This window comes from Lepidochelys kempii, chromosome 9 (genome assembly GCF_965140285.1).
Source record: "Lepidochelys kempii isolate rLepKem1 chromosome 9, rLepKem1.hap1, whole genome shotgun sequence".
In the NCBI taxonomy this organism is placed as follows: Eukaryota; Metazoa; Chordata; order Testudines; family Cheloniidae; genus Lepidochelys; species Lepidochelys kempii.
This window is the reverse complement of record NC_136388.1, coordinates 78,444-102,600: the sequence shown is the minus strand read 5'-3', so window position 1 is coordinate 102,600 and position 24,157 is coordinate 78,444. Positions and strand designations below refer to the sequence as shown.

The 24,157-nt window shown below is 45.3% G+C and overlaps 2 protein-coding genes across 4 annotated transcripts in view; both read left to right on the top strand.

The window, feature by feature from the left end:
• Nucleotides 1–15,063, top strand: part of MELTF (melanotransferrin) — a 78,087-nt gene extending 63,024 nt beyond the window's left edge. For 2 of the 3 annotated variants that reach the window (XM_073358914.2, XM_073358915.2), the window contains 4 exons: nucleotides 9,946–10,013; nucleotides 10,115–10,302; nucleotides 12,044–12,242; nucleotides 13,219–15,063. In XM_073358914.2, the coding sequence (XP_073215015.1) occupies nucleotides 9,946–10,013; nucleotides 10,115–10,302; nucleotides 12,044–12,242; nucleotides 13,219–13,286 (523 nt within the window). In that variant the 3' untranslated portion in view covers nucleotides 13,287–15,063. Of the gene's footprint in view, nucleotides 1–9,945; nucleotides 10,014–10,114; nucleotides 10,303–12,043; nucleotides 12,243–13,218 lie in introns of those variants that run through there. The other variant, XM_073358916.1, reaches the window with a different exon arrangement.
• A 6,555-nt stretch (nucleotides 15,064–21,618) lies between these two features.
• Nucleotides 21,619–24,157, top strand: part of PIGZ (phosphatidylinositol glycan anchor biosynthesis class Z (Gwada blood group)) — a 30,178-nt gene continuing 27,639 nt past the window's right edge. The window contains exon 1 of the mRNA XM_073358912.1: nucleotides 21,619–21,905. Coding sequence (XP_073215013.1) covers nucleotides 21,863–21,905 — 43 coding nt within the window. The 5' untranslated portion in view covers nucleotides 21,619–21,862. The remainder of the gene's footprint in view (nucleotides 21,906–24,157) is intronic.

Genomic DNA, 24,157 nt, shown 5'->3' with positions numbered 1-24,157 from the left:
TGCATTGGGAGCTTGGGGTGCTGAATGCTGCTGCCCCTTGCCTGACTCTCCACAGTTGCTCTCAGCTGTCCCCTCCTTTGATGTCTTTCTCCCACCACAAAATGAAACAGCCTGCCACTGCAGCAGCACTTTCCCAGTCCTGTCCCTATGCCAGCTTGATTGACCTAGAGCAACCAGGTGACCTACAGCTAATTCCCTCTCTCTGTTCTGCAGTGACATTCCTCCCCTTCAATGGGGGATCGCTGATCAGGTGGTCAGTAGCCAATCTCCAGCTACTATACCACCCCCACAGTGGGAGGCAGGCCAACGGCAAAAAGCCAGGGTGTGGTATGTGCCCCACCCCTAACCTATCAGGACTTTTTTAGGGCAGGAAGGCTGTACACAGCTTACAATGCCTTTCTTCATGCTGTTCCTCTTCAAAGAGGTTTGACGACTTGGCTCTCATTTAAGGCAGACTATGTGGACAAATGGATGTAAACTGGCTATCAACAAGTCTGATTTGATCTGAGTTACTACAGAGAATTCTTTCCTGGGTATCTGGCTGGTGAATCTTGCCCATATACTCAGGGTTCAGCTGATCGCCATATTTGGGGTTGGGAAGGAATTTTCCTCCAGGGCAGATTGGAAGAGGCCCCAGAGGTTTTTCGCCTTCCTCTGTAGCATGGGGCATGGGTCACTTGCTGGAGGATTCTCTGCTCCCTGAAGTCTTTAAACCACGATTTGAGGACTTCAATAGCTCAGACATAGGTGAGAGGTTTATCGCAGGAGTGGGTGGATGAGATTCTGTGGCCTGCATTGTGCAGGAGGTCAGACTAGATGATCATAATGGTCCCTTCTGACCTTAATATCTATGAATCTAAGTTTGAAATTAGGTTTTTTGCCCCCACTGCTCCCTTTGGAAGGCTGTTCCAGAATTTCACTCCTTGGATGGTTAGAAACCTTCACCTAACTGGCTTCAAGATAGAGCCTGATAAGTGTTTGGAGGGGATAGTATGATGAGACTGGATACAACGGTATATAGCCGATCTGGGACTGCTAGTAGCAAATATCCCCAGTAGCCAGTGATGGGATACTAGATAGAAAGGGCTCTGAGTTACTACAGAGAATTCTTTCCTGGAGTGTGGCTTTTGGGTGTTGCTCAAATGCTCAGGGTCCAGCTGAGCACCATATTTGGGGTTGGGAAGGAATTCTCTCCTGGGTCAGATTGACAGAGACACTGAGGTTTTTCGCCTTACTCTGAAGCATGGGGAGAGGTCACTTGCAGGTTTAAACTAATGTAAATGGTGTATTCTCTGTAACTTGAAGTCTTTAATTCATGATGAGAGCACTTCAGTAACTCAGCCAGATGTTATTGGTCTATTACAGGAGTGGGTGGGTGAGGTTCTGTAGCCTTTGTTGTGCAGGTCAGACTAGATGATCATGATAGTCCCTTCTGGACTTAAAGTCTGAGTCTATGAGTAGCTGCCTTAAAACAGGATTTATTACAAATTAAGAGAATTAAAATAAATGGTTTGCATAACATACCTCATTTGGATACTCAATCTGAGCCCAGAGAGGTTTTTCCCCTTAGCTTAGCTAGAGAAGAAAGAATGCTCTTACATGTCTAAAGGGCAACTCCCTTCTCTGACCTCTGCTGTTCAATGTATCAGTCTCATGCTCCTGTGTCCAAAGAGAGAGCTGTTTCCCATTTCTTCACCCTAGATCCCTTATAAACCTCTCCCATCCCACTCCTGCTCTAGCCCTATTTTCCCAAAACACTTTTCTGAAGATAAATACACATACAGAAGGGTTGGCAAGCACTTGCTTTTCCACCTTCCAGGAGATGATAGCTGTCTTTCCAGTGCCTAACTATTGAACTCAAGCACAGCCTTTTACAAATAATTTTCTCTGGCTGCATCCAGCTCATCCAGACTTCTTGTTTTTTAACCACCTAAGCAATTTTCCCTTGCCATGGAATGTAGATTAGTGGCGGACTCCAGACCTTCTGTCACACTTCATAGCTTCAGATAATAATTTAGCAGTCAACAAACTGATAAGCAACAAATGTCATTGTGGCTGAGTTGTGCCATTTGTTCTAAGATAATGTACCACTGTGAAGGTTTCTCAAGTCTAGAGATGGATTAAGGTCTACTACTGGGACCCTGGGGCAGAGCAAGTGGGGGTGGGGGGTCCTGGCCTTAGAATTGTGGCCCTAGCCCACCCTTTCCACCTATGGCCCTACCCATGGCCTCAGCCTATTCCTCCCCTTCTGCTGTGACCCCGCCCCCATTCCACCCACAGCCCTGCTCTATCTGCTTGTGGCCCCACCCCATTCTGCCCCCTCTGCCTGAGGCGCCCATGACCCCAACCCAATGTGCCCTTGCCCTGCCGCTCTCTCCTTTCCAGTGCACACCACCCCCTGCTGTGGCCCCAAGACCTGGGAAGCTCTGTCCCCCTGAGAGCTCCTCCAGCCCCGGGGCTGAGATGAAGGGAGATTTTTCCGGGGGCCCCAAATTGGCACTGGTACACACACTGCTGTAATGCTATGTCCAGTTGTGGTGTCCACAGTTCAAGAAGGTTGTTGATAAATTGGTTTCACAGTACATGGGTTTACCAAAGATACATCATGCCAGACTAACCTGATTTTCTTTACTGAGAAAATAACTCATGTTCTAGATAAGGGGAATACAGTAGATCTAATATACTTGGACTTCAGTGAAGTATTAGAGACTGTACTGCATGGAAAATTATTAGTTAAATTAAAGAAGCTGGGGATTAGTAGAAGAATTGTAAGGTGGATAAAGAACTGGCTAAAGGGAAGAAGGGGAGACATGGAAAAATTCATATCCCAAGAGATGATGCATATCGAGCTAAAGGCTCCAGGTGTAATAAATTCACAGCATATGGACATTTTGTGGCTCTTTGTCTCACCAAAGCAGTTAGGGAGTTGACTCATATTACAGACAATCAAGAGTCACTGTTTCTGGGATCTATCATGTGTGATGACACGGAACCTGCTTGGAGAGTGAAACTTGCCTATTCATGGAAAGACTATTGACTTTAAAAGTGATTCAGGAGCAGACCTCACAGTCAACTCAGACAGGACTTATAATAACCTTCAGCCCCTTTCAGAGCTGAAGTCACCTGACACAGCTCTGAGTAGCCCTGAAGGTATTCTGAACTGCATGGGCCAGTTCACTATGGAAATAACTTACAAAGACAAAAGCTATGCGTTCACAGCACATATGATCAAAGACCAAAAACTTTCTTAGACGCAGCATGGCAGTCTTGATGGGCCTAGTGAGAAATGTGGAAGAATTCGATTGAGTATTTGAGGATATTGGACTTTGGAAAGGAGATCCAGTACAAATAAACTTGAGAAAATACTGAACGATACAATGTACAAACACCTCTAACAAACAGACCTTGGAAGATAGTAGCTGAAGATTTATGTAAATTCAAAGGATATCATTACCTCATCTTTGTGGACTATTTTTCCAAATATATAGAAATAATGTACTTGAAAGACATAATATGACAGTGTTATAGAGAAACTGAAGTGCATTTTTGTTCACTGAGGTATTCCATAATAACTAGTGACAGACCACAGACCACAATTCACTGCAATGGAATTTAAATCTTTCTGAACCAACTATGATTTTGATCATATTACTAGCAGCCTACATTACCTACAAGTATGTGGAGAGGCTGAGAGAGCTGTACAGACAGCCAAGAAAATCCTACAGCAGGAAGATCCATTCCTTGCTCTTGTGAGTTACAGATCAATACCAATAGCAGCTACTGGATATAGTTATTGATAAAATGTATAGTCAGTTGCTTGACCGCACTTTGTTTCATCATGAAATAGTCTCAGGAGATCAAATGTCAGTCAAATGTATTGGTATGAGCTTATAATAACATAGTACAGGAAAAAGGCTCTATACAATACCAGTCTCCAGGAAACCATCTCATGTAGAGTTGTTACATTCACCTTATGCAAAAGGTGTGTTCCCAAAGTTACATATTTCAGCTGATTGTATTTGTAGGATAATTTTATAAATTATTATTTATTTACATGTCACTAAAATTCAACTAATCAATTTGTTCTAGTTCCTTAACATGTCCTGTTCCATTCCTTATCTTTGTTTTGGCTACTAGCACTCCAGGTACCGGTCCATGAAGGTATCTTCTAGGTTTGTACCAGGGTAGAACAACCATTATGTCTTGTCCTCTTCCTTTGGGATATTCCAGTACTGGCCTGAGAAACTAACTCCCTACCTTTTGCTATAGTAAAATACCTCATATGTCCTGATCCTGACAGCTTTCCTATCTGCTTATGCCAAAGCTTATTTCAGCTAATGCAAGGTGTTATGGGCTATTTAGCATGAGTGAACAGGGTTATAGTAAAGTTATAGGCCAATTTAGGATATAAAACTGCTATAATATTTGTGCTTAAAGCTGTTTGTGCTTAACACATACATGGTCTGGATAATACGTATTAATATGAGATAGATCAGGGGTTGGCAACCTATGGCTGTTATACCAATAAAATAAAAACCAGCAGGATCTTATTAAAGGGGAAAAGGCAAAATACCACATTTATTGTGAATACAGAAAGAATCATAGTAAGCAGTTAGTTATAGCTATAACATTCCATTCAATCTCATATTTATTTACACATTCATTCATACACACACCCATAGGTTCTGCAAGGTTGTTATCATAGTTACCAGCCTTAGAGTTGCTCATGCCAAGCCACTGGCCAGGTGGCCTGGACATGAGGAGGGAGCAGGGCCTTGTCAGATGCTCATCTGATGCTCCTGGAAGTTGCAAAAAGAAAAGGAGTACTTATGGCACCTTAGAGACTAACCAATTTATTTGGTTAGTCTCTAAGGTGCCACAAGTACTCCTTTTCTTTTTGCGAATTCAGACTAACACCACTGTTACTCTGAATCCTGGAAGTTGGTTTGCAGAATCAGACCCCAAAGTTCTCACTTTCTAGAGTCCATTTTTATAGAAATTTCTTCCTAGGCCAGTCTATGGGAATTGCTTCATCATGCTGTTGCTGAATCAATCAGCAGATGTCACATTCCTGATGGCTCCATGCTGCTAGATGTTATCTTGTTCTTTGGTTCTCCCATTCTTGAGGCTGTTGGGTGGATTCCAGTCTGCCCTCTGGGGGTTGTCTGGTTATTTCCACTTGACGCCTTCTTCAGCCAATGGACACTGGATTCTTAGGCTGGCACCTCCCTGATCATTCAGTTATTATCCACTCCAAGCATCCATCCACATACATCCTCTAGCTCTATTTTAATCACAATTGTTAATACAACAGAAGGGCAGGGAGTCTCTGGGTGCTGTTTCTGTTGTTGCAGAGTATTGCTTTGAGACTCTCTCTGTGTGAATTGTTTTGAGAACAGACTCTGTCTTAGAATGTACTAACGCAATTAGCAGCTTGCAGGTTTCACACATAGAGGGAGAGAAACAGTACTAAAAACCAAGAGACCTGTTAATGAGTAATACTCTGGAATTTAAACTATGGGGAATCAAACTCATTTGTGATTTTAATACAGAACTTCTTTAATATGATCCAACATGGCACGTGTGCCAAACACGGCATGTGAGCCAATTTTTAATGGCATGCTGCTGCCTGCCGAGTCCCAGCCACCGGCCCCACTCAGCCCGCTGCCGAACCCAGGCCGGGACCCCAGCAGGCAGCAGCATGCCATGAAAAATCCTGCCTGCCCCGGCCCACTCTTCTCTACCGCCCCACCCCCCACGGGGGCAGGGTGAAGAAGCTTGGTTCTGCTGGCTACTGCTGCAGGGCAGGCAAGCTCCCCCCTCCCCTGCCTCTTCCCCCAGCATGCTGGGTTCTTGCCCTCCTCCTCTCCCTCCCTGCCGCCCATCAGCTGATGGCCCTTGAGAGGGAGGGGGGGAAGCCGAGCTGCATTGCACTCACTGCTTCGGGGAGGAGGCGGAGAAGAGGTGGGGACAGGGCCTTGCGGAAGGGGGGTGGAATCAGGGCATATCCCCTCCAGCCCCCTGCCATGAGCCACTCTAGGCAGGGGGCTGGGAGCACCCCCATGACCTTAGCCCACACCCACAGCCCTCTGCCCTGACCCCTGCACCCCCCTCACACACTCCCAGCCCTCTGCCCTGACCTCTGCACTCCCCACAACCCCAGCCCTGACTCCAGCCCCCCCCACACATACCCAGCCCCCCCACACCCCATGCCCTGACTCTTGCACCCCACATTCCCACCCCCACCCCTTGCACCAAATGGGAGCTGCCCAGGTAAGCGCTCCACACCCAAACCTGCTGCCCCAACCCTGAGCCCCCTCCCTCACTCTAGCTCTTGGCCAGGCCCTACACCTCAAGCCCCAGCCTCCTCCTTCACCCCCAGCTCTGTTCTCAGTGCACTCCCACCCTCAGCTCAATGGAGAGAGAGAGAGGAAGAGAATGGGCTAGAACCAGAGAGAAGGTAGGTACCCACTGTATGTGGGCAGGGCTAGGATCCCAGACTGGCAGCAGGCCACTCAGCCCACTGCCGGCCTGGGGTCCCGGCCGCTGGCCCCGCTCAGCCCGCTGCTGGTCTGGGATTCTGGCTGCCAGCCCCTTGCCAGCCGGGGTCCCGGCCACAGGCCCCGCTCAGCCTGCTGACAGCCTAGGTGAATGGAACCGCGGGCTGGCGGCCTAAGATCATCATTTTAATTTAATTTTAAATGAAGCTTCTTAAACATTTTGAAAACCTTGTTTACTTTACATATGACAACAGTTTAGTTATATAATATAGAGACTTACAGAGACCTTCTAAAAAATGTCAAAATGTATTACTGGCATGTGAAACCTTAAATTAAAGTGAATAAATGAAGACTTGGCACACCACTTCTGAAAGGTTGCCGACCCCTGAGATAGACAGATATAAATATTGATTGTTTTATATAGATATAGATATGCTAACTAGCATATATTGGTCAATGTAGACCAGCACAGCTCCTGAGGGTAAAACAGCTCAGAAGTACAGTTCCACATTTGCAAAAGAATCTATCTCCAAGTGGACAGATATGAAGAAAGTAGCCATACTGGATGAAAGGCAAAAAGAGCTTACGAATGCTTTTACAAGAGATGACACTCAGTTAGAAAATTGCAGTGTTTAGAACCTGGTGTCTCCATTTGTATCAAATTGGATGAAGAAGAAGTTTGGACAATTCCAGCTGCATGGGCGGCACATATAAGAGGCTGGGAGGTTTAGCCTCCCCCAAAAAAGGCTGGCCGTGCAGGGGGGCAAGAAATGCCAGCTGTAGCACAGGTCACCTCCCTTTGGAGGCGTGCTGGCCCATTGCCTTTGGAGCACTGCCACCAGAAGAGCCGTAGAAGTAGGCGGGGCACCAGTGCCTGGACCGTGTCCCTGCCTGTGCTCCACCCCGGTCCTCCCCGAGACCCTGCTGCTGCTCAGCCTCTTCCCCCCGAAGCCCCACCCCCACCCTGCCTCTTCTCCCTGAAAGCCTCTCTTTTGCTCTGCCTCTTCCCCCAAGATTCCCCCACCTGCCACTTGCTCCTCTCCACCCCTTCCCCCCATTGCTCATTGTTAAGGCAGGAAAAAGGTGGGAGCGCTTAGTCGTCCCGCGTTTAAAAGTGATGGGCTATGCCCTCCCACTTTTTTCCTGCCTTAAGGGTGAGTGATGGGGGGAGAGGGGATGCAGAGGATCGAGTGGTGGGTGGGGGGGCCTTGGGGGAAGAGGTGGAGTGGGGGGCGGGAAGAGGTGGAGCGAGGACAGGGCCTCGGGGGAAGAGGCAGGTTGGAAAGAGGTGGCTTGGGGGCAGGCCTTGGGGGAACAGGCCACGCAGGGGCAGGGCCTCAGGGCAGAGGGAGCTGCTGTCGCTCACATAAGCCTCCCCAAATGAAAGAGTCACACACCACCTATGTCCAGCTGTCATAAAGGAAAAGAATTCAGCACCTAGGCCATATGTGATCGAGATCAACATGGGAAAATTTAATAGAAACTATCAACATCTACAGTTTGTTCTTCAGAAAATACAGTCAACAGAGCAAACTCTAAAGATGGGGGATGCAGAGTAAGAAGACGATGACTCAAGACTTACAAACCACCGACAACTAGATGACCAAGTTGTTATGTGTTTGAGTTGTGTAGTTAGAAAACCAGTATGATTTAGAGACATGTTACAGACTAAACTTCAAAGACTATATGATAGTGTAAATTTTATATATGGTAAGAACATAGAAGTTAAAGGAGATAGAATCATAGAATATCAGGGTTGGAAGGGACCTCAGGGGGTCATCTAGTCCAACCCCCTGCTCAAAGCAGGACCAATCCCCAATTAAATACATAATGACAACTCAATTGAAAACTTTACCCCCAAAGAGCTTCTTAAGTACCCCTGCTAGAATCAGTTGCTCACTGTAATTTATTCTTAACCCTCATAAATTTGTATTTTACATTACTTATATTTCTAAGATATGCAAGGTGCATGTGCACCATCAGTGGGATCCACATGGTCAAAGACTCAAAAAAGAACACACACAGCCCAGAAACCTCAAATGAGCTGCCTACAATTGCTGTATTCGGATAGCTTGCTCATACCTAGAAAAAACCTCCTCTTGTGGCTTCTCCACCTTTGGACAGGGAGGCTCTGGTTCCCCTTGTACCACGTTGATCACCTGTTCTTCTGTATTCAGTTTTTGCTTTTTGGGCTGGTCCATCAGCTGCCTGTTTGTCAGTGAATACCTAGAAACTGCTGAACCTTGCCGTTCAACCAGTAGGTGGTGCTATGTGTAACATTTTATTTAAGTGACTCTCAGTCATACTTGGCAGAACATTAACGGATCTTACAGTGAACACATCTGGTGTGTATCCCTCTGAGGAAGAAGGGCTTGTCTCAGTGCATAACTTATACAGCAGCCTGACCTGCTAATAGCAGCCCTGCAACCTACCATGTACAAGAAGAACATAAGTAGTGAAGTCAGTAAGGTTTCAGATGGGTAGCCGTGTTAATGTGTCTCAGCAAAAACAATGAGGAGTTCTTGTGGCACCTGAGAGACTAACAAATGTATTTGGGCATAAGCTTTCATGGGCTAAAACCCACTTCATCAGGTGCATGGAGTAGAAAATACAGTAGCAGGTATCAGAGTGGCAGCCGTGTTAGTCTGTATTCGCAAAAAGAAAAGGAGTACTTGTGGCACCTTAGAGACTAACAAATTTATTTGAGCATAAGCTTTCGTGAGCTACAGCTCACTTCATTGGATGCATTCAGTGGAAAATACAGTGTGGAGATTTATATACGTAGAGAACATGAAACAATGGGTGTTACCATACACACTGTAAGGAGAGTGATCACTTAAGGTGAGCTATTACCAGCAGGAGAGCGGTGGGGGGAAGAGGGGGGAACCTTTTGTAGTGATAATCAAGGTGGGCCATTTCCAGCAGTTGACAAGAACGTCTGAGGAACAGTGGGGGGTGAAGGGGGAGAATAGACATGGGGAAATAGTTTTACTTTGTGTAATGACCCATCCACTCCCAGTCTCTTTTCAAGCCTAAGTTAATTGTATCCAGTTTGAAAATTAATTCCAATTCAGCAGTCTCTCGCTGAAGTCTGTTTTTGAAGTTTTTTTGTTGAAGAATTGCAACTTTTAGGTCTGTAATCAAGTGAACAGAGAGATTGAAGTGTTCTCCTACTGGTTTCTGAATGTTGTAATTCCTGATGTCAGATTTGTGTCCATTTATTCTTTCGCGTAGAGACTCTCCCGTTTGGCCAATGTACATGTCAGAGAGGCATTGCTGGCACATGATGGCATATCAGATCCTAATCTTATGAAGTATTTTGGTAGACAGTTTTTATGAAAGATACTATACAAACTAAAGATGCATTCATGACATTGCACTGTATTGAGTTTGTATGTCATTGCATTGTATTGCATTGAATTTTATCTGTCTTATTTATTTTAAGGTGTCTGGTGGAGGATTCTGGTGATGTGGCCTTTGTCAAGCACTCAACAGTTTTTGAGAACACTGATGGTATTTAGTTTTATATAACTTTTTATTACAACTCATTATTTTTGTTGTCGTCTTTATTCTAAAGCATTCAGTGAGTCATAATGGCAAGTTTCCTTTTTCAGGTAACAATGCTGATTCCTGGGCTCTTCACTTGCAGTCCAGTGATTTCCAGTTACTGTGTCCAAATGGAGCCCGTGCTGAAATCACTCAGTTTGCTCAGTGTCACTTGGCTCAGGTGCCTGCTCAGGTTGTCATGGTCCACCCAGACACCAACATTTTTGCTGTATATGGACTACTGGACAAAGCTCAGGTATAATTTACAATTAGTTCACCTGATGAGGTAGTTAGGCACTATATAAGAAGTCAACGCAGGCCGTTCTCAGATCATCATGAGCAGGGGTATCCAAACTTGGCCCAATCACAGGCTGCAACGGCAAATTTCCAAAAGCCTAAGGAATGCTCCTAATTTCATAATTTAAAAATATAAAAGAAAATGTGCACAACCAGAATACTTGTTTATCCTGAAATCTTCCTAAACTCATGAATAGAAATGCAACAGTTACATGAGAAAAGAGCATGTATGATAAATTATTGTAATTACATAGAAGACTTTTGAAAGCATAATGCCTCCAGGGCTTAGTAGCAGACTTTCCAAAACAACAACAACCCCTCAAACTATTCAGTTTATTATAGGTGGTGCAGGTACTGACACCTAAACTTAAGGCTGCCCAACACTGTCCATTATAAGACTCTATTTTCAGTTGCTTATAACTTTACTAAACTTAAACAAGTGGGACTAAAATTTTCCATGCTGGGTGTCTGCTTCAAGATGAATGTTTTGAAAAAGTTTCAACTAAATGGTTCAACTCTCTCTGAGCACAAGATTAGAGGAAAATACATTGTTTTGCTCATGTTAATAGAACACCATTTTGTTGCCCACTAATGACTTCATGCTTTGGAGCAGGGACTTGAAATTTGGAAGGGATGTGTCTATAGTCAGGGATGTGCCTTTTGCCAGCCTCCTGGAAATCTGTCCAACTATGGCTGAGTTACAAGCTTATGAAAATCTGAGTGTGCACGTACTCTGTAGTGGTATGTTAGTTTGGCAGCTAAATTCTCTGACGATTCTGTCTCCACTGAACATGTGCCATAGCAGGGATGCAGTAGCTGAGCAGGGCTTTCCCTGATACCGGCTATCGAGGGCGGCTGAGATGCCCCACGCAGGAACTAAGAATATGGAGACTGTCTCTCCTGGACTCTCCATGCTCCCCCTGTTAGCACCCTGGAAGCACAGAGGAGGAAGAGAAGGAGGAAGAAGTTGATTTGAATTCATCATTTTTAACAATTGTGCCTTATCTAATACTAAGATACTAGTAATGGTCCTATAACATTGTTGGGATTTCTTTTGTTCCTAATATTCTTTAAAAATTCCTTGTTTTTGTTGTCACTGCTGGCCATGGGTTTTTTCTGATGTTTTTAACTTTCTTTAGCAAATTTCTACACTTCATAACTTCCAATTTATAGTGATTGCTATCTATATTCCTTTTTCCCCATTTGTTTTATTTTATTTTATTTTTAACTGCTGCCTTCACTTTGACAAAGAACCAGGGAGCAGAATTTGGCCCTTATGTATTACATTTTAAATAGATGGATGGATGTGAAAGCCAACTATGGTGGGAGTTCCAGATAGAAAAAAGGTTCAAGTTATGCCATAACGATCACAGAAAATACCTTGCTAATTGGCTCCAATACTGGGAGTCTCAGCAGACTGGCCCTGAACTGAATGGGATTGACACTGAAGAAGCTTTTCACCCTTAATTGGAATATTCTATTGCGCTCCTTTAACTAACACAAAATGTTACTCCAAATTGATTTTAAAAACTTATGACAATATAAAGGGCAAATAATTTGAAGTTAGAATTGTTTGTCTGTGAGCTTCTGAGAAATGGAGAGGGTGAGTTTCCACTGTGTTATGTATGTTGCTAAAGGTGAATATAGCACTGGCTATATAATACAAACTCTGGTACTAATGGAAACTGCATTGCTTTCAGGATTTCTTTGGAAATGACAGCAATGGAAATGGATTCAAAATGTTTGATTCCTCAGATTTCCTAGGAACAGATTTGATCTTTAAAGATTCCACCGTTAAGATTGTACCAGTAGGAGAGAAAACAACCTATGCAGAATGGCTGGGGAGTGAATACGTAGATTCTCTTGAAGGGATGCTATCACCACAGTGCTCTGGGGCAGGTGAGCCAGCATTTTTTGGTGTATGTGAGATTATGATTTTCTCTATCTCTTCCTCTTTCGTATTAATTGTAAGGTGCTGTCTGATCCTTATGGACTGGACAATTCCCAGGTTCCATGACATGGACACTGGGTTTCTGTGCTGTGCAGGAGGGACAGTTTTTGGACCTTGGGAGACAGAGCAGTGTTGGGACTCCTGGCTAGTGAATCCAGTCTGGCCATCTTGATGGGAATGGTCCTACTCTCACTGGCTCTGTTCTGGCTTATCCCCTTCCTCCCCTTGTATGGTTGCTGACTTCAGGCAGAAGTTGGGAATCAGCAGGGGATGAGTGTATGCTGGGAGGGCAGGCTGTGGACAGAGGATAAAGTGTGGAATCCAGAGTAGCTTCTTGCATCATGCAGATGCTGGTGGCTGGGAAGAGGTATTCAGCGAGGCTCTTCACCCACTGGAAGGAAGCAAGGGATCATAGAATCATAGAATATCAGGGTTGGAAGGGACCTCAGGAGGTCATCTTGTCCAACCCCCTGCTCAAAGCAGGACCAATCCCCAACTAAATCCCAGCATTTACTGGGGGCTGAGGAAAACTAGGGAGATTGCAGGGGTTATGTTTTGCAGCTGGGAAGGAGAGCTCAGGAGCAGATGAGTCAAGTACATGTGTTCACTGAATTTGTTTATATTTGAATAATCAGCATATATTTGCACCTCAGTGTCACTGTTCCCTGCTTAGCGAAAGATGTCATTTTGCTCTGTGATATTTAAATTGGCGCAGCCTTCACCAGGAGTGATTTGGGTGATCATTTGGGTGTGATCTGGCTCTAGAACCTTTCTGCATGGTGTGGTCAATGCCTCTGAGGAGCTAAAAACTGTATTTGGAGCCGATTAAATGGATTAGCCTGCTCCTGTATAACTATTTCACAATCAGCTAGCAGTCAAATCAACTTCTAACTCTCAGTGTTCAATTTGTATTTTTATTCGTAGCTGCAATATCCATGAACATCGTTGTGCTGCCAGCAGCTAGTGTCCTTCTGATTAGATTCTACTCGTGATCATTAGGCCATTCCTTGGATTAACAGATATTCAGCATAATAAACTGAAATACTGGTAAATAATAATATAAATAAGATGAAATAAAACAGGTAAAATGAATGAGATGCGCATGTGAAGAGCAGGAGAATTATCCAGACCATTCCCTGATGCTCTATATATCCATAAAGGTAATGGGAGATCTGGGAGGGTGGGAGAAGGATGCAGTTTGCAGCCTAATCCTGGCTTCCTTCCCTTTGCTTCCCTGCCTCTCTTACCCTTTCCATTTGTTTTACGGATGCTGTTCCCAGCCATGGCACTTTGATACCAAAGGAAATAGGCTCCAAATACAATCCTGCTGTTGCATGTCCTGAAAATAGACTCAGGTTTCTGATACCCACAACTACGGATAATTTTTGGTCATGTTTTTTTTTAAAAGGTGCCCTCAGAATTTAATCCAAACTTTTTCAAGTTGTACATTTAACATTTCCTGATGGAAGAGATTAAAGGCCTCTGGTAGCACTCTCCCATTTGTCATTCTCATTGTCACAGAGGAGTACCTGAAGTGGGCATAATTTCTGTATATGGCCTTGAATCACACACACCATTTTTGTATTGTTCTTTGAAGAACTAAATATCAGTTGAAATACTAATGAATAGGAGCTTCATGGATAAGCATCTTCCTTTGTAAGGTTTCCTCTTCTCTTCTCACCATCCCATTACTTACTCTCTTCTTGTAGTGTAGTTCAGGATAAATTCAGCTTACCCACTTCTCATTTGGGGAATGTGAAGTTTTGATTAGGTTAGTATATCTACTTCTTTTTTTTAAACCATTCTACCACTTGCTTTCCTCCCACTTTCAAATGACCTGAGTTATGATTTCTGTTCCTTAAGCCATGAAGAGTTCCTTGCGACTCTTCCATCGCCAAAGTGTCCCCCCAGGCCACAAAGTGCTGAGTTGCCACCCTTTAGTGCTCCCAAGTCCTGATTGAAGAGATTAGGAGTCAGACTCTGAGTCCCAGCATAGCACTGTCACTCACGCTGGGCTCACTCAAGACTAAAACTTTTGAGTGTTTTTTTTAAACACACTTTTTTCTCAATACAACTTTTTTCACTTTTTTAGTGACACGGAGCTTGACACACAAACAACTATATAAAGTCCCTATAAAAGAGTATATCAGGAACATTAATGGCCTGCTTCAGTGTCAAGCTGAGTCACAATGGGACACATACAGCTGCTAAGATTACAATAAGAATGACCTTACTGGGTCAGACCAATGGTCCATCTAGCCAAGTATCCTGTCCTCTAACAGTGACCAATGCCAGATGCGTCAGAGGGAATGAACAGAACAGGGCAAGTATCAAGTGATCCACCCCCTGTTGTCCACTCCCAGCATCTGTAAGTCAGAGGTGTAGGAACACAAGGTTGCATCCCTGACAATCATGGCATATAGCCATTGATGGACCTATCCTCCATAAACTTATCTAATTCTTTTTTGAAGCCTGTTGTAGTATTGGCCTTCACAACATCCCCGGCAACAAGTTCCACAGATTGACTGTGTGTTGTGTGAAGAAGTGCTTCCTTTTGTTTGTTTTAAACCTGTTGCCTATTAATTTAATTGGGAGATCCCCTGCTTCTTGTGGTCTGCATGTCTTTCTGTACAAGAAATCAGACAACTGCAATATGTATATGCATTTGTGTAACTAATATTTAGTTGCCAGGTCAGTGTGCCTGCTTCTTAAGGGATCCCCTATTTCAGCAATAATAAAGAATAATAATAAAGAATGTTTTTAAACACACATCAGAGAGGAGAATTCTCTATCTATGTCTCCATCATTCCGCATTGACGGTGTTTGTAAGGGACATGAATATTGGCTTTAAATGTTTTGCTGTTTCCCCTTTGCTTGTGGATAATCCTTTTAAGATCTCAGGGTACTTTTGCAGGTTCTCACTCCCTTTTCTAAGGCTGTTCTCTCCCTGGCTTCCCCAAGTCACACCTAATACTATTGGCTTTGCTGCCTATATCCTTCCAGGTGTAAGCCTCATGTCTGAAGCCCTAGAGAGTGGGGACTTTACTACTGACACCAATTGGTGAATAAGGAGAAGAGTGCCCCAGAGATTCTTTAGAACACCAAATGAATAGGCCAGCCTCATTCACATTTTGGTTATGTGACAATTTGGGGCATTTTAGTTAAAATACAGTTAAGTTTTGCGTTTGGGGAAATAAAATACTATTATTCTTGGTGGAAAATGGAAGAACTGCATGAAATATGCCTGGGGCAAGGGGTCACCCTGACTAGACCATAGTCAGGCACCCGTAGGGAAGGGAGCCTGGACAGACCTGACAGAAAAGATAGATTTCTGTCTTCCATGGGGAGTGTCTCTCTGATGATGAGGACTCTGTTAAGGGTTCTATATACTACTGATCCTTTTCTGAAGGCTCAGCACAGAGTTAGTCTCAAGAGAGCTTCAAGGCAACAACCAGAGCTGAAGCAGATGATGGTGCTGAGGTACCTTGGACTGAAGCTGTAATGAGCAGAGACTCTGGTGCAGGTCTCCATACCCAGCAATCAAAGCTGAAATAACTTCAGCTGGGCTGGGTGGTAGAGACCCCTGAAGAACACTAGCCAGCTCTTCTCTCTGCGTCTAGAGAATGACCTCCCAGAATTCTTGGACTCCACCAATCTTGGCCAACAAACTGTGAGTTGGGAAATTGGGGATGAGGGAAGTGACTAAAATGCATTAGCCACTCACAACTGCAAGAGATGGACTGAGGTTGGGACTATTATTAAAAAACACAAAAGGGAGGGGAATCTTACTTAATAGATATGGTTAATTTATTAATTCCTAGCTTTCCGAAATTCATTCTGTTGTCTCCCCTACCCCTAATAAAGTTCTCATTGTTTTAAATCTTTAGACTCAGTGCTTGTTAGTGGGAAATATTGACCATCAAGGTCATCCAGGGTTAAATATAGTTTACGATGTTTTTTGGGTGGTGGAGGCTTAAGCAGGTGTAAGCATTCAGAAAGAACTCCTAGAAAATTGAACCCGGTCCTTCTTGCTGCAGACAACATGTGGGCAGAAAGGTTACCTTTTTTTACTGTATGAAGGAACAGCACTATTAATAATTTCATGTTAATACTTTCTTTCAAAAGTAAATTGTCTTTGTAAATTTAGTGCTCCAGACACACAGGCCAAGTCAGTGAAGTCATCCTTATACTCACAGACCAGGTACAATACAGGAAGAGGCAATGAAAGCTACCCCACAATATGCCTCGCCCATGTTTTCATGGGATCACCTCTAAGTGTGGGATATTAGTTTGGTATCCACAACCAACTTAATCGTTGGCCTCTCTGTGGTAACTTTATATTATTATTTCTTTTCTTTTCTTTCTTTTCGCTTTGAGAGGCACTCAGATACTATGGGTATGGAGGCCAAATAATCAGGTAGGTGACTAGAACTGCTATATACCAATTCTGTGGGGGTTGGGGGATGAAGACGTTAGGCCACTAAAAACTGGGACTCTTCATATAGGCCACCAAATAGCTATCCACTTGTAACACCCTTTAGTTACCACTGACCCCGGGCTTGATTTGAATTATCTAATGGTGAAATGTCATCACCAATCCCTTGAGCCTCAGTTCATTATATCAGCTTTGCATTGAACACTCAAACAGGTAGGAGTTGAAGATAATGTATGTGTAACTGGAAATGTAACTTCCCCTACACTTTCCATAAAGTCTCTCTTTGATCTATGGCCTTAGAGTTATATAGTATTAATGATCTCCAAATAGGTATTATATAGGCAGATGTTATTTGGTGGTGTTAGACTTGTATTAATTAACTAGAATAAACTCAAATTAATAAAATTAATTCATTTTAAACTGTAACCTACTCACAATTAACACACTACATTCTTGCATGAGTAGCCACTTCAATACAAGGAATGAATGTATTGCATTTGGTTATCAGCATAAATTACAGTCCAGGGGAATTCTCACCCTCAGGAACAAAAAAAGTCAAATTTTTATCAGTTCATGTTCGTTTGCCTTGAATTTTTCATGAAAACAAGATGCAGTTTTTGCAAGCAAGAACCTTACATTTTGCTGAGGAAAACTGAGGACATTTTGGGTTGTTTTTAATTTTGTCAGAATTTTGTGTGATAGTGATAAAATTCTACCAGACACACCGTTGTTATGCCCTTGCCCTTCTATCACACCTACTAACCCAGGATCTCAAAGGATTTATAATCATGGAGCCAGATTCTGGCCTCCACACCTGTCCCCATATGCCAATCTGGCACCTTATAGAGTATGTAAAGGGGTTGCAATGGGTAGGGGGAGAAGTTCCTCAGTGTAGGATCAGCATAGAGTCTATGAGACTGACCTTGTATCTTCCCCTCCCTCCCCCGCTACACCTGAGACCCTAGCATAGGTGCTGTTCTGAGGTGAAGGCAGCAGTTAAAAATAAAATAATATAAAATAAAGTAAAACAAATTGGGTGTGTGATGGCATGCTCTCAGCACTCGGCCTCTATCCTATGCTGGAAGTAATTTCATTCTCCATAGCAGCCCAGGATCTGGATGGCAGAAAGGTGACAAAAAGTCTTAGGAGATGCAGCACAGAATCTGGTCCTGATTTTTACAGGTGCTTAATCTGAAATGCACAAGGGTATTTGACCCATCTCAAGGGCATTCTTTCAGACTCTCTGCAGACTTTAGGCAGCCATCACCACATTGGTTATTGATGTGTATCATATTTTTAAAGTTATCTTCATAACCATAAGGACTAGAAATGTTTGTAAAATGAAAATGTAGATTCTGGAGCACAAAAGGGCAGTTTAGAAGAGTTGTAGTTATACTGAACCCTGCACCAACAATTCAAGCCCTGCTCCCCGTACTTGTGAATTTTATATCATGCTAAATTGCAGATGAAGAGTAATCACTTATCTAAGCAGAGCCTTTATTTCGAAAAGCTAATTGGTTAAACATAAAAGCACATGATTTGGGAGGGACTGGCTAGAACAGTGGTCCTCAACCTGTGGTCCACGGACCCCCATGACTTAGCCTATGTCTAAGGGGTCTGCAAAAGACTTAGACTGAAAACTGACTGAACAGAAGTCTACTATATATACAGACAATAGATTTCCAAAAAGATCAGCACATCCATTCAAAATTTCCAAAGGAGTCCACACCTCCATTTGAATTTTTGTAGGGGTCCACAAATGAAAGAAGGTTGAGAACCACTGGTCTAGAACAGTGGCTCTCCACCTTTCCAGACTACTGTACCCCCTTTCAGGAGTCTGATTTGTTTTGCGTACCACCAAGTGTCACCTCACTTAAAAACTACTTGCTTACAAATTCAGACATAAAAATACAAAAGTATCACAGCCACTCTATTACTGAAAAAAATGCTTACTTTCCTCATTTTTACCATATAATTATAAAATAAATAAATTTGGAATAGCAGTATAAACAAGTCATTGTCTGTATGAAATTTTAGTTTGTACTGACTTCATTAGTGCTTTTTATGTAGCCCAGAATAAAACTAGGCAACTATCTAGATGCGTCTATGTACCACCGTGTACCTCCAGAGGTATGCGTACCCCTGGTTGAGAACCGCTGGTCTAGAATGTGCATTGCACTCTTGCAGCATGTGTGTGTCCTTGTCAGAAATGATGAACAGGCATTTCAAAGCTTAATTCACAGGATTTTCTTTACCACTAATGTACAAATCCAGAACTGCTTATGTCTCAGGTGCTATAAATAGTAGGACATACATACTCAGTTCTCCAAAGACACAAGGTGACATATGAGATCTCATGAAGGGTCAAGCAGTCTTTTCACAGATCGTCTGTAAATGGATAACATCCTGTATCAAGACTGCATATGAGATAGCTTTGACTACACCCCCTCCATGGGTGTGAGCTCATTCAACAAGAGCACAAGCAACGTCAATAGCATTCCTCAGTGGCATTTCCATATTGGACATTTGCAGGGCTACTACATGGTCATCCATCTATACATTTATGAAGCATTATGCCATTACTACATTTACTAGAGCAGATGCAAGCCTTGAAAGGGCAGTCCTGCAATCCTTATTTAGGTAGACTCTGAGCCCTGCCTCCTAAGAAAGGTACTGCTTATAAGTCACCTAAGTAGAATACACAAGTATATCTACTTGGGAAAGAAATGGTTATTTACTGGATCGGTGGTTGTTCGAGATGTGATGCAGACATATATTTCATGACCCACCCTCTGCATCAGAGTCTGATCTCAAGGGCATTAGGTGTGCAGGAATTGAGGGGGGGTCAGGGTGATGCCACCTCATGTGGCCAGGGGAGGGGCTATGGCCACGAGGTTCAAGCGCTGCCCCTCTACAGGTACTACTAAATTTGAAATGACCTAAATTTACTTTATTAAAATAATCTCAATTAAATGAAAAAAAAATTAAGCAGTATGTTTTCTGCTGAAGTTTTAAAGAAAGTCAAACCACTGACCTGGTGGAAGTCACTGGTTAAACACCTGGAACCAGAATTTGTTGAAATGCTAGACAAGCTTTTCACAGCAATAGCTTCTTCTGCAGGGGCAGAGAGAATATTTTCTTCATTTCGATTTATTCAACTGGTTCAGTTCAATGACTAGTTAATTTAAAGTTAATAAACTGATTGGGAGTTGAAAATGAGAGAGAGCTTGTTTTCCTCTTCCAAACAATGTTCCCTGCATTGAGCTGTTCCAACCTTATTTAAGATTCCTTATGTTCCTTCACCTCATATTAGCACATTAGTTTCAGAATTCTCCTGTCTTGCACTAGAGAGTATAAATGGGGGCCTGATCATAACTGTTGCCAGTGGCTTAGAATCACTAGCATGTCTGCCATTTTAGGTGTACTTTTCTCCACAAGTAGAGCTTATCCCACAAAGATTCTGCCTTCTGTTTGCTTCATTGTGTCAGAGAGATTGAGACACACCTGCTTAAGTTTGTACAGAAAGTCAGCTTTCAGGACAGAAGCTCGGATACATGATTTTGTGATCTATTGCATCACTCTGTGGCCACAATAAGACATGGCAGAGCAGATGATGATAAACCTTAGCAAACTTCCCCACATGTGTGATGAGAAACAGAGAGCGGAATCATTTATTCAACCACAGGTGCTAACTCTTAGTTTTTGTAATGTAAATAAATGTCCACTAGGCACTAGTTTCAGACTAATTTCACATCCATGGACAAGTATCAGATGGTAAAATAGAGAGGCCCTCGCTTTGAGAGGTTGCTGTTGGGAAGATTTAGATGTGACAAAACTCACTAGGAAATGGAAGTAGTAATAATTTAGAGAGGCTTTTGAATTATTTGATTTACTTGTGAGTTATGAGCATTGTAGAAGAAATGAGTCCTTAGGACTGGAATGAGGAAAGGGTTGTAACTAGGAAAAATAGGGATGGGGAGGGCATTCCATGCGTAGAAAAAAAAAAGATGTAAGTGAACAGTAGACTTGTAGGATGTGGAGACTGACATTGTTGGTGCAGTACTGATCTAAGACAGAGGGTTTGAGATGTGAGCCAGGGTTGAGTGTTGCAGGGCCTTGAAGGTGAAAATAATTTTAAACTTGATGCAGTGGGCAAGAGGAAACCAGTAGATAGATGCAAAGAGGTGAGTAACTTGTTAGATTGAAGGACAAGGAATTATCAGGCATATTTTGGATCAATTTGAGAGAGGTGAAGCAGATATTGGTGATGCTGAAGAAGAGAGTGCCACAGTAATCAGCTCTACACACGTTCAGAAAGATACAGGAACGCATGCTTCGTTTTGGTACCCTCATATGTATATGTAGATATGTAGTGACCTTCTGATCATGGGGCAGGAGTTCAGCACTACTGAATGGAAGCTGCTTCCTTGTACGCCAAAATCTCAGCTACCCCTGTAAAAGAAATGGTCTCCCGCGCTTCAGGTTGCAAGAAACCCACAACCGCCATCAAACGTGAGCTGAGGATACGTGATGCAGCGATTTGCGGTCCCGTTCCTCGCCCTAGGGCTGTTGGCTCTGCAACCGCACGGCAACGTAAACGCCAGCGCTGCTCGCCACCCTCTACGGCTGCAGGCCGGGCGGCGCGGCCAGGTCCGCTTCGCGGCAGCACGTCGCAAGCGCCTGCACAGGACGCAGCCGGGGCGGCGAACGCTCCGCGCGCCCGAGCCGCGGAAAGCCCGGCCCAGCGGGTTGGCGGAGCGCTGGCGGCTGGGCGGAGGCTCCAGCCGAGGCAGCAGAGGGCGCTCAAGGGCAGGGGAGCCGAAGGCGGCGCGGGGTGGAAAGGGGGGGTTCGGGGATGGGGAAAGACCCAACCGCCCGCTCTCGGCTCATCTCCCTGATGGCGGAGGCCCCGCGCTCTATGGCTGCTCCCAATGGCTTGTCTGGCCTGCGGTTCCGGCTGCCTCGCTGGCCTGGGAGGACCAGATACTCGCGCCGGCTCTGTGGCGGGAGGGGGAGCGAGCCTATCTCCTCGGAGTCAAGAGGCGGCGACCGCACACGTGGGCACAGCCCTGCCCGGAGCAGCCTGAGCTCCCAGGCCACCGGCGGCGTCCAACCACCCCGCAGCTCATTGACATGGGCACAGGCCGAGTGCCCTCAGCGCCTGACTGGCTCCCAGGTGTGTGGCACGACGCCTCCCTGAGGTAGCCCCGCCCCGTGGACACGCCCCACCGGTGAGCCGCATCTCTCAGAGCCGCAGCCGCGCGCCTGCCTTAGGGCAGCCAGTTGCTGATAGGCACGGGGAGCCGCTGAGCCTCCGGAAGGCACCTGCCCTGGCTGCAGGGGCTGGCATGGCGGGTGCATCGCCCCGTGTGCAGGCTGGGCCCCTGAGCTGGGCGTTTGGGTGCAGTGGCATCATAGATTGCTGTTGCTCAAGTCCGCCTTCCATTAGCAATTGCCTCCTCTCTCCGCCACCTGGTGACTTTGAACAGTGAAAACCGATTTGTGTATGGTGCTTCAGATGGGCTAACTGCCCAACGCTGAGGAAAATTATGAGTGAAATTGGTAAAAAAAAAAATCATATAGCAAATTTGATGAAAATTGGGAGTAGGTTAAGTAGGGGTCCTTGGGGTGCTGGCACAGTTTTTATGGGGGGGGGGTGCTGATGGAAACAATGTATTTGGTGTTTGTTATGACTACTTCAAGCCAGGGGGTGCGGTAGCACCCTTAGTTCCAGCACCACTGAGATGGTCAAAAAGCCACAATTCCAAATCAGGCCAACTTTGGTTAAAAGCCCATAGTGGTTAAAAAGCAATGTGAGGGTGTAATCCCCACACCTCCTGGGTGTGTGTTCTGTCCCATCTAGTGGCACTGAGACCACTTAGAGAGAGAGAGATGCTCCAGAGACCCCGGGTTTGATCCTGCCCCCCCCCCCAACAACTGGGGTCTGTCAGCGCTACAAGTGGGGGTGTGGTTAGGCGGTGTGGTGCCCCACCACCCTGCAGAGGGAAGAACCTCCCCAGACATCAAAGTGGGCGGAGCCAGTGGATCCTGCGCCCGCCCCCCGGCGGTCAAGGCGCAGGACAGGAAGTAGAAAAGCCCAACCCTGGAGCTCAGTTGGGCGACAGCAGGAGAGGCCAGACGCCTGTGGCCTGGCTCCGGCTTGGGAGACCCCAGCAAGCCGCGGCCAACCCGGACCGGCCAATGCCTGATGCTGACCGACACCCAGAGGAGCTACCGAGCCTACCCCTTGCCAGCTACCCAGAGGAGCCCATGGTGCTGGAACCCTCTGAGGATGCCACCCTGACCCAGGTACCCTACGAGGGGGAGTCTAGAAGCAGCCTGGGGGCAGCCGACCCCAGTCTGGCTGCAGCACTGCCAGAGCCAATGTCAATGTATTGTGGCCAGGATCCCCACTGACACAGCAGCGGGTCTTTGGCCGCTGCTAGGGCCCCGGGCTGGGACGAAGTGGAGTGGGTGGGCCTGCGTCCCCCCTGCCACCCACCTCGCGGGTGGCAGTCTCCCCCCTCCCCCTGGTTGCTAAAGCTAGGAGCCTTGGCTTCTACTGAACTATTTGGCTCAGTCCCTGCCTGAGCCCCTGACTGTTTGTTTGCTGCCCAACCCTGACCCAGAGCCTGGGCTTATATTGAACTGCTTGCGGGACCCAGCCTGAAGGACTGGGCCATGGACTGGGTATTCCCCAACCCAGCAAAGAGTGTAGTGAGGCGGTGTGGTGCCCCACCACGCCGCCAAGGGATGAGCCCTGGCTGAGTTCCCTTACAGAGGGCTTGTCCGGGATTTCAACTGGGAAGGCTCTGAAGTTCGGGGTGGGCTTTCTCAGCTAACGGAAGTATGAAACCCACACACTTCCTGGGTGTGGTGGCGTTCTGTCCCATCTAGTGGCACGAAGGCCACTTAAAGAGAGAGATTAATGAGTCTGCTCTACAACCTTAGCTAACAGCCATATGGCTTTTAGCTAATGCATTTAGTTCCAGAGGTCCCAGGTTTGATCCCGCCCACTGACAACTGGGGTCTGTCAGTGTTACAAAGGCAGCAGTTAGAAAGGAGAAACATTCTATAAAGTATGGAAAAAGGGGAAGTAGCTCGCAATCAGTATAAACTAGAAACTATGGCGGGTAGAATATTGATTATGAAGGCTAAAGGTATCGGAAAAATCCATGGCTGGCAGGGCTAAGGATAATAACTAGATGTTTCTAACCACACCAGGAACAGAAGAAATCCAAATAAGGCAGGGGTTTGTGGCTTGTTCAGGGTAAGCCCCTGGCAGGCCATGAGACGCTTTGTTTACCTGAACGTCCACAGGTACGGCCACTTGCAGCTCCCAGTGGCCGCGGTTCGCCGTTCCCAGCCAATGGGAGCTGTGGGAAGCAGTGGCCTGGCCCGTGCCACTTCCCACAGCTCCCATTGTCC